This window comes from Pristis pectinata, chromosome 4, assembly GCF_009764475.1.
Source record: "Pristis pectinata isolate sPriPec2 chromosome 4, sPriPec2.1.pri, whole genome shotgun sequence".
NCBI lineage: Eukaryota > Metazoa > Chordata > Chondrichthyes > Rhinopristiformes > Pristidae > Pristis > Pristis pectinata.
In genome coordinates, this window is record NC_067408.1 from 22,645,855 (window position 1) to 22,656,028 (window position 10,174).

At 37.9% G+C, this 10,174-nt stretch overlaps 1 protein-coding gene across 3 annotated transcripts in view; it reads left to right on the top strand.

The window, feature by feature from the left end:
* The window catches only part of LOC127569229 (solute carrier family 22 member 5-like), a 69,148-nt gene extending 60,990 nt beyond the window's left edge, over positions 1 to 8,158 (top strand). For 2 of the 3 annotated variants that reach the window (XM_052013658.1, XM_052013659.1), the window contains exons 8-10: positions 556 to 738; positions 2,567 to 2,702; positions 5,064 to 8,158. In XM_052013658.1, coding sequence (XP_051869618.1) covers positions 556 to 738; positions 2,567 to 2,702; positions 5,064 to 5,166 — 422 coding nt within the window. In that variant the 3' untranslated portion in view covers positions 5,167 to 8,158. The remainder of the gene's footprint in view (positions 1 to 555; positions 739 to 2,566; positions 2,703 to 5,063) is intronic. The other variant, XM_052013660.1, reaches the window with a different exon arrangement.
* Positions 8,159 to 10,174: the final 2,016 nt, after the last annotated feature.

Here is a 10,174-nt window from a genome sequence, read left to right on the forward strand (position 1 = left end):
GTAGAACTGGAGGAGGAGGAGGAGGAGGAGGAGGAGAATGTTGGCAGACAATAACAAAGGGGAGTCCACTCTTGATGTGTTGTTTCAGGTGAATCCAATAATTTGGAGATTTTCTTAAGGTTCACATTCCATGCGTTTGCTCCCAGGCCCCCAGGGACAATAACTGGGGAAATGACAAATTTCTTTCTGGTTGCTTGCACCTCTGGAGTTCCTATTTTTAAAAAAATATAAATGTAATTAGCCCACCCAGAATGAGAGGAATATCTTTGTACCATGTACTTTACTCCCGCTTGTAACACCAACATTAAGGGTCTTATTTCATGAATGCATGCTTTGAATGTAGATATATCCATTGGAGAAGTCTTTGCCAGTCATTAATTTTAATGAATGAGGAGCACACCACTACATCCTGATTTATACTTAATTGTGGCATATGTATATGTCAGAAGTATGTTTACAGAAAATCTGCCTGTGTGTCAAGCATGTGGCAGGATTGTACAGACGGGTGCTTAGAAACCAATCCACTGAGCTTATGATTGTTTCTCGTTTATTTAGATATTTCAGTACTTACCACTGTGCTGGTGATGAGTGGAAAACTTGCAACTACATGTGGCTTTTCCATGATTTATGTCTACACAGCTGAGCTGTATCCAACAGCAGTAAGAAATATGGGTGTTGGAGTGTGCTCAATGGCCAGCAGGATGGGCAGCATTGTTTCACCTTATATTTTTTATCTTGGTAAGATAATTGTTTGACGACATATATTAAAAAAAAGTATTTTCTGTGTTGTTCCAGTACCCACAGTCTATTCCAAAACAAAACACTTTGTGCGCACATGGTGTAATTAGAGATAAATAATGCAATAAAAATGCAAAATCAACCATTCCTTCCATTATCTTCTGTTACGTCTATCACATTTTGAGACCAAGATTGATTGTGCTTAGTGAAATTATTAACATAGTGAGTGTTTGCTGAAACGAGGGTGAACTTTTTATCAGAGGCAAAGAAGAGGACAGATGATCCTTTCAGAATTTGGGGATGGACACTGATTTTTTTTATGGCAGTGACATGCCTCCTTTTCAATGAAGGTTGCCTAGATTTCCACAAAATTGGGTATTGTAGGAGGGGATAAGAATGGCTGGATCCACAAAGCACTTCCATTTGCAGCAGCCCAGGAGGAGCAGGAGATTTGTTGCCAGCCCCAATCATCATAACTCTGAACACCCCTAATTCCAATGACTTCTGTTTTGTATTGATGCTCAAAGATGAATTTCTCCCTTTTGTTTTCATCTACCTTGCTACAGAAAATAGAGGAGAAATGGAGAAATCAAAATTCCAAGGACAAAGGAGAAATCTAAAATGATTATTGTTGGTAAAGAATGTGTTCCAGCAACATTAAAAATACAAAAATTTTAAAAAAATCTAGCATTTTAAGAAAATTTTAAGACTGTATCAAACAGATAAGCAAGGAGTTCATTGGATGTAGTATTAACTGGATTTTGAAAAGGCATTGAATAAGGTTCCATGCAGAGGTGATTGCACAAAAGCAAGGATTCATATATAAACATGGATAGGGGATTAGTTAGCAGACAAAGCTTTTTCTAAATAATAGGGTGAAATTAATGAAGTGGAGCAAAGATCGGTGATTCATTAGGTCTCCAGAACCAATGAAGAATATATTTGTCTGGGTGTAGGTGCAACAAGAGTTCACTACATTAATTTCTGGTTTGAGAGCCCTATACTATGAGGTGAGATCAACTAGTATGTGACTATATTCTCTGAATTTTAAAATGAGAAGAGATTCCCCTGGCTGGAGATGCTAGAAGTAAGGATCATAGTCTCAGAACAAGTGATCAGCTTTAATGGACTGAGAAGAGATTTCATCACTTAGAAGATCTTAAGTCTTTGGAATTTTCCATCTCAGTAGGCCATGGCTGCTCAACCAATGGATATTCAAGATTAAAGTCAATGGAATTTTTGGTGTTAAGACAATGAAGAAACATGGAAATGGAATTGACATACAAGGCTGACCATTGCCTAACAGACTGGTAGGCCAGCTTCGGAAGGCCATGTGATCTACCCTTGCTACTGTTTCTTATGTTCACTTCCATTTTTCACCATAGAAATATAGGCAAGAAGAAACAATTTCTGCTGTTAAAGATGTTGCTTGTTTGCAAGGATGACATCAGTAGAGAGTGGCTTCATTTATTTAAGCATGTAGAACATTGTGTAATAAACACACATGATATCTGAAATCACGGTATAATATAAGGCCTTATGCACTTTATGACAGAATGACAGTTTGTGGATTCAATCTTGTAATTATTCATTTGGTAAACTCCAGATCAATTCTCCAGTTGTTCATTGGAAACAAACTACTTGTCTTTTTACTACAAAATGTTGCCTAACAAAAATGAGTTGAAAACTAACTTGAAAGTTGGAAATTAAAAAGTGCCTGCATTAAGGGTGTTTATTGGCCACAAGAGGTGAGGTAAATATAGTCTAATGTTCTGCATTGATGTACAGGTCTTCATCTTATTTTTAAAAAATGTCTGTATTTTCACAGGTGTTCATCATAAGTTTTTGCCTTTTACTCTAATGGGAATTTTAACAGCATTATCAGGAATTCTTGCTTTGTTTCTGCCTGAAACATTCAATCTTCCTCTCCCAGACACCATTGAACAGATGCAAAAAATCAAGGGGTAAGTTGTAATAATGGTCTCTATTTTTTCCTCAGTTCTCTATTCTGAACAGCAGTTTACGTTAATATAATCGTTTCAACGTAGCACATGTTACAAGGTGACTGTGACGAGAAAGTAAGAAAGCATCTTTCCTTATTAGTGAGGTTAAAGTGGGTAACTAAAACTGAGTTGATGATGTTTTAGATTACCGAATGTGGCAGAGAGCTGCAACGTTGGAGGAAGAGATTTCAAAGAGCAGTGCTTCTATAGCTGAAGGCTCTGCCATCAAAAATAGAGTGAGGAGGGTGGGGAATAGAAAGCAAGCCAGAGATACAGGTCACTGGATTGGAGAATTGGCAGAGGTGAAATGACACTTTGGAGAGTGTTGTGGACAAGGATAAGGGCTTAAAATTCAATCTATTTGAAACGACAAACTCAGTAAAGCTAGGAGATACTGGATGAGTTAGATGTGTAGAGCAAAATATTGATGGCAAAGTTTCATATAGTTAGCAAGGTTAGGAGGCTGCCAAGGAGAGTATTTGAAAAGGGCAAGGATAGATAAGACAAGTTTGTAATTATTTAAAAGATAGTTGGAAGCATGCAATATCGCAGAGTAGAAAAGAAACATTACTTGGAAAATTACATGGACTCTACAGCACAGAAACAGGCTATTAACTGGTCTGTGATGAGGTGTATGCTCCATATGCATCTCCTCCATCCTTTTTACTTTAACCCTGTAATAGAGAAAGGAATAAAGCATTTTCTCTATTCCTTTCTCCCACGTTTATCTCGCTTCTTTTTAATGCATCTATGCTATTCACCTCAGCCACTCATTGAAGTAGCAAACTCAACACTATTTAATAATGGTTCAGCTGTGACATTTGAAATGAAATTCTGAATCAAACAATATGACACAGTTGAGTACAATCTGGTTCAACCTAAGTAAGCACCCAGGGAGGAATGAAGTCAATACCAAGGGTGGGAGATGGAAACAATGGTTTCACTCTTGTCACTGTTTAATTGGAAAAATATCTCATTCACCTATGACTTGGTATCAGGCGGTCCAACAGGACAATGTGGAGGTCATGTGGGAATTCAGGGAGAACCACCAAATTTCCAATGCCCATGATGTTTACAATGTTACATGATGTTCACAATGTTACATAATGTTCATGATACTTACAAGCTGTCACTCCTCCTTTCAAAAGATTCATTATAAAATCTGGACCTTGGCCACTTCCACCCTCAATGTCTCAGTTTCTGATCTTGAATGCGTGTTCTCTCATTGTAATTCTCATTATAATTCCCACAATTCCCTACTGTCATAGGATGTGCAATGACAGTGCATTTAAAAGCACCCAGTACTGCAACTATGACTAGAGTCATAGGGCACTATCTTTCCTTGTCCTCTTCCACTTTACTGCAGCACAGTTCCTTTATTGTCTTCCCTATGAGGCTTTCTTTAGGTTCATTCTACAATTGGACTCCGATCTGCCATGATACAATAAATTAACCTTCAGCAATGGATTCTCCTCTGGCTGCCACACCCTCTGTGGAATTCCATGAGCATATAGGCTTGATGTTTTTCCCTTCAACTGCAACATTCATCTCAGTGGTATCATCCTGATCAAACATATTGATGACATCCTATAGGATGAGGAGGGTGGGGAATTGAATGCTAGTCAGAGATGCAGGTTAGAAGCAGAGTGAAGGAAAGATTGGGGGTCTCATAGGAAAAGTGGGACTCTATGACACCCATTTCATTTTTAATTTATTATTTTATTTACTGCTTTCTCTAGTTTAGGAACTATATGGCCAAAGCCATAGCAAATGTTGATGAAACTTTTGGCTGTTCATGCTCATTCAAATTCCATACGCACATTTTCCAGCAGGGATCCTGGACAAATTTGGCAATCTGCTTCCTTCATCACAATGCACCATTCCTATCATGCCACTTCCTCCAGAATACCTTATCCGTTTCCATGCTGCTTCCAGGGTGCTAATTCTGGCCTGATGCAGTCCTGGAAGTCCCATCAAGTAAATTCCTGCCTCCAGCTGTCCCACTCAACCAAGCAGTGGTTTCTTCCATCTGCAGTATTTTAATAATAAATGGACAAAGCTTGTGTTTTCTGCCCAATGAGTTAAGACTGATTTTTGTTATGAACCACCACATGAGCAATGTTTCCTTTGACATACTGCATGTTTGGTTAATGGAGTTTTTGTCATAGTAATGTGCTGTTTTGTTAACATTTCACCTGACACTATATAATTTCAAAATGGTATTATGGCATATGTCACTGTTTCAATCCATGGAATGTGTTGGGAAGGTTTCAGTTAACATTCATTCTTTATAACAATGCTTTCTTTTTGATTTGATTGCAGATTCAAATGTAGAGGTATGCATAAAAATCACTACCATTTTGATAAGGAAGGAAAACTTGAACGTAATGGTCAAAAAAAGGAGGAAAATGAACCCAGTAACTGATCTACAGTGATACAGAATGAACAATCAATCACTTTCCCCAGTTTATATCACATTATCATCTATTGAAATATATGTAACAATGCAACCAAAATACTCAGGGACATATCAACAGAATATTGTACAATTTAGATTTCTTAAACTTGCACAATTTTAAAATAGAAAACTCACAATTTGGGCAGAAATGCTTTATTGAGTTGATCTTGATATTTAAATAATGAATCAATGAAACATGCCAGCTGCTCAGATACCTACAGTTTAGAGGCTGGCATTTTTAATACTAGCTGCCAGATTGAGGGTGCCAAGGGTATACTGACATAACTCAACAGGATGAGGTCACTCAGTATAAATTGGTCTCAATCACCAGCAAAGTAGGTGCTAGAACCACTCCTGTGGACTCCACAAAAATAAAGGGGAAGTTACCATGGCTGAAATTTACCAGGTCTTATCTCACTTAGGATTGTTCAGTGAGCCTAAAAAGCAGTCATGTTCTTATGCTCCCAATTTATCTATTAGAAACAGCCTACTGCTGAAAACTAATGAGAGATTTGAGTGCTTAATTGTAGGCCCCTTTGAAAATTCAAGCCTTTTCATTGGTATTAATAGGACAGTAATAATCCCAATCTCCATTTGAGAACATAATTATCACCTTAATGCCATCAGTTGAAGTGAAATTGACCCATACGCATTACATTCTTTAGTTTCTCTTCAAAGAGAGAAATTTTACCATGAGCCAAACAATTGTAGTTGATACAAGATCACAAGACAAGGGAGCAGAAGTAGGCCATTCGGCCCATCGGGTCTGCTCCAAAGAAAAGAAAGGGAAAAAGAAAAAGAAAAAAGAAATGAGAAATGGGAGAATGTCCATGAGAGAAAAAAAATATTCCTTTCTAGCCCCAATTTCTGGCCTTATCCCCATATCCCTTGATACCTTGACTAATTAGATAACTATCTATCTCCCCCTTAAACACCTCCAATGATCGGGCCTCCACTGCTGTTCGTGGCAAAGAATTCCATAAATTCACTACCCTCTGGCTAAAGAAATTTCTCCTCAACTCTGTTTTAAACCTGTACCCTCTAATTCTAAGATTGTGCCCTCTGGTCCTGGACTCACCCGCCAAGGGAAACAGCTTGGTCACATCTACTCTGTCCAGTCCTTTCAACATTCTAAATGTCTCTATGAGGTCCCCTCTCATTCTACTGTACTCCAGTGAGTACAGTCCAAGAGCCGACAAACGCTCATCATATGTAAGCCCTTTCATTCCGGGAATCATCCTCGTAAATCTCCTCTGAACCCTCTCCAAGATCAGCACATCCTTCCTAAGATATGGGGCCTAAAACTGCAAACAGTATTCCAAATGAGGCCTCACTAAGTGCCCCGTAGAGCCTCATCAACACCTCCCTACTTTTATACACGATACCTCTCGAAATGAATGCCAACATAACATTCGCTTTCCTTACTGCCGATCCGACCTGGTGGTTAACCTTTAGGGTATCCTGCACAAGTACCCCCAAGTCCCTTTGTACTTCTGTACTTTGAATTTTTGCCCCTTCTAGATAATAATCTGCCCATTTATTTCTGTTTACAAACTGTACAATGGCACATTTCTCAACATTGAATCTCATCTGCCATTTCCTTGCCCATTCTCCTAAACTATCTAGGTCTCTCTGTAACCTTCCTGTCTCCTCAATGCTCCCTACTCCTCCACCTACCTTGGTGTCGTCTGCAAACTTAGCCACAAAACCATTTACTCCATCATCCAAATTGTTAATGTACAAAGTAAAAAGAAGCGGCCCCAACACCGACCCTTGCGGAACACCACTAGTAACCGGTAGCCAACTAGAACAGGATCCTTTTATTCCGACCCTTTGCTTTCTGCCTACCAGCCAATGCTCCATCCATACTGTTATCAATACTGTTTTCGACTGGTGAAGGATGTTGCTCCTACTCCACTCCTCCAGCTGAAATTCCAATTCTTATTGCTGAAATAAAATGGGAAATACATCATTTGGTCAAATACATGGAGAAAAGTTATGAAAACAAATAATTGTAAATAAGGATGTTTTTCTGCATTTAGCAGGAAAAAAAAGGATTGATAAAGTAATCCTGATTGAAGTAGTATTTAGAGATAATGGCTTAACAATGAAGCAGTATTAGAATATTTTGCACATGGAATAAATAGCAAATTTGCATTTAGGATGAATGAACACAAGTCAAACTCAAGAACAGGGTTTCCCAGAGTCACAGTATAAAAGATATATCTGCAGGATACAGGGAACTTAGATTTGTAAAGCTTTGTGTATTTATTGTGTGGGGATGTGGGTGGCAGTCAGAAAGTTATCTCAACTGTGCTGGGATTGTTGTGTGGGGAGCCAGAGGAAGGATCTGGGAGGGTTGGCATTTGGTCAAGTGGTTGAGATGAAATTGGGCAGATGGTGAGGAGATGGTCAGACAGTTGATTGAAGGACTTGGGCACACGAATAGGGATGGGTGGATGATAGTATTGGCATTAAGAGGTTAAAATATAAAGCATTTGCTGGTCAGGGTTCATAGAGGCGATAAGTCTGGAAGTGAATACACAGTAAGAAATGTTTGGACCTGTCCTCTAGAAGATGATATGGTTATTCCTGTAATCATTGCAAAACTGATTGAAAATTGTGAATGCAGATACTAATGACATTCACTTCAGTTCAATGGCACTTTTTACTGAACTCAAACAGTATCATTTGATTTTTTTTTATTTTGTAGTATGGTTATTAATTCTACTTTTAGGGACTAATGAGTGTGAGTAATGTAGTTGAAATGGTGGAATTTGGCTGCTCATGTAAATGATAATAAATTACAGGATTTAAATGTGAATTATGATATTCAAATCTCTTTCATTTGATACTAACTTACTTTATTTTTTCATTCACAAACTATAAGCATCGTTGGTGAGGCTGGTATTTATTGACCATTCCTTCTTCCCCTGAATTGGTTGTTAGACCATCTTTAGAGGTCATTTAAGAGTCAGCCATATTGGTAAAAGTTATACTGTCTGGAGTATACTGTTCCATTCTGCACACAGCAACTTGGAAAATATTTATTGAGCTTGGAGTTGCTGCAGTGCAGGTTTATCATTACCCAGAACTAACTGTCAAATTATGAGGACAGGCTGTGTAGGTTAGGTTTGTATACTCTGTGTCCAGATGAAAAGGTGATCAAATTGAGAGGTTTAAATAGAGAAACTGGAAGGTTAAATAAAGAGAAACCATTCCTTTGGTGGGGCACAGTTGTAAAAGTGAGACACAATCTGGGCTGATGTCATGAAGCACTTCTTCACACAAGTAGTGGAAATCTAGAACTCTTTTCCTCAACCACCCAAACCCTCTCAAAATAAAGCAGTTGAGTTAGAACATTACAGCACAGGAACACACCCTTTGGCCCACTGTATCTGCACCAAACGTGATGCCAATCTAACTAATCCCATCTGCTTGCACATAGGTTGTATCTGTGTCTGTTGACATTATCTAAGTGCTTAAATTTTGCTGTCATGTCTGCTTCTATAACCTAACCTGTTACACTCGCTGTGTAACAAAATAATTGCTTTGCAAATCTCCTCCTAGCTTACCCCCTCTTACCTTAAACCTATGCCTTCTAGTATTTGTCATTTCCACCCTGAGAAAAAACTGACCATCTACCTTATGTATGCCTCTTATAATTTTATATACCAAGTTCAGTCAGTTGTAAACTTCAAAATTGGAATGGCTATTTCTGCTATAATTAAAAATTATGTTAATTATTATATTTGAAAACTTAATTAAGTTACACATCAGCTAAGATATATCTGAATGGTGAATAAACTTAGAGGGACTGAATGCATTACTAATTTATTATTGTTATAACAGAAAATGATCTGGCTCATAAGAATATTAGATTTTGCTCCAGGTCATTCACACAAGTGTGAGTATAAATCCTGTGTAAATAGAAACTGAAGTGTCTTTAATTCAATACCACTAAATTAAGTTTCTTCTGATGCCAATAAAAGTATACACCAAATGAGAGGCATTTCTATGTTTATTCTGGTGTTGTATAGTTACTGCTCAGGTTTTAGCTGGCTGGGCATTTTCCTCTTCCAAGTATTAATCAAATAGCAAATACTGGATTATATAGAAACTAATTCAAAGATAAAACTTTGGGAATCTTTCAATATTACAATGTCAGTTCCACAAAAAAAAAGCACAACCTTTGTTCATTGTGTTGTTTTGCATGTATCAGAGGACTGGGTCCAAATTTACCTTATCAGTGATTCAGTTCAGTATTTCCACTTTGGGTACAGAAGGCTTATTTAAAGTTAACTGACTCATGGCTGATATTAACCAAGTTTGTGACCAACAATATAGAGTAGAAAGTCTCAGTAAAATTCTATTGTTACCAACTCTACATTGGGACAGTTTTCCTTTTGCCTTTGTGCTGCATGAATATAACCAGCCAAAACTAATCCACCTAAAAAGTGTCAATTCATATATACTTTCTGCCATATTTCAGCTCCTCTATTTTTGGCTGTTTTATTTTGTGCTTTTATTCACAATTTGCAATGATTTGTTACATGCTACACAATCTTGCCATATATGGATTCAAAGTCAAGTTTGTCATATGCACAACTGCAATGAAAAGCTTACTTGCAGCAGCATCACAGCACATCACATCAGCAGCATTCACAAGAAAAACATTAATCATAAATTATACAGTTTTTACAAGATAAACAATTTAAAAAAGAACAAAGTGATCAGAGTGGTCAGTGTTGCTAAACTGTAGTGGTGATTAGGGATTTGCTGGTTGGTTCAAGAACCAAATTGTTGAAGGAAAGTAGCTGTTCTTGAACCTGGTGGTGTGGGACTTCAGGCTTCTGTAGCTCCTACCTGATGGTAGCTGCAAAAAGATGGCATGGCCAGATGGTGGGGATCTTTAATTATGGATGTTGCCTTCTTGATTTTCCCCATCAACTGATGGCAGGCTAACTGGTCTACA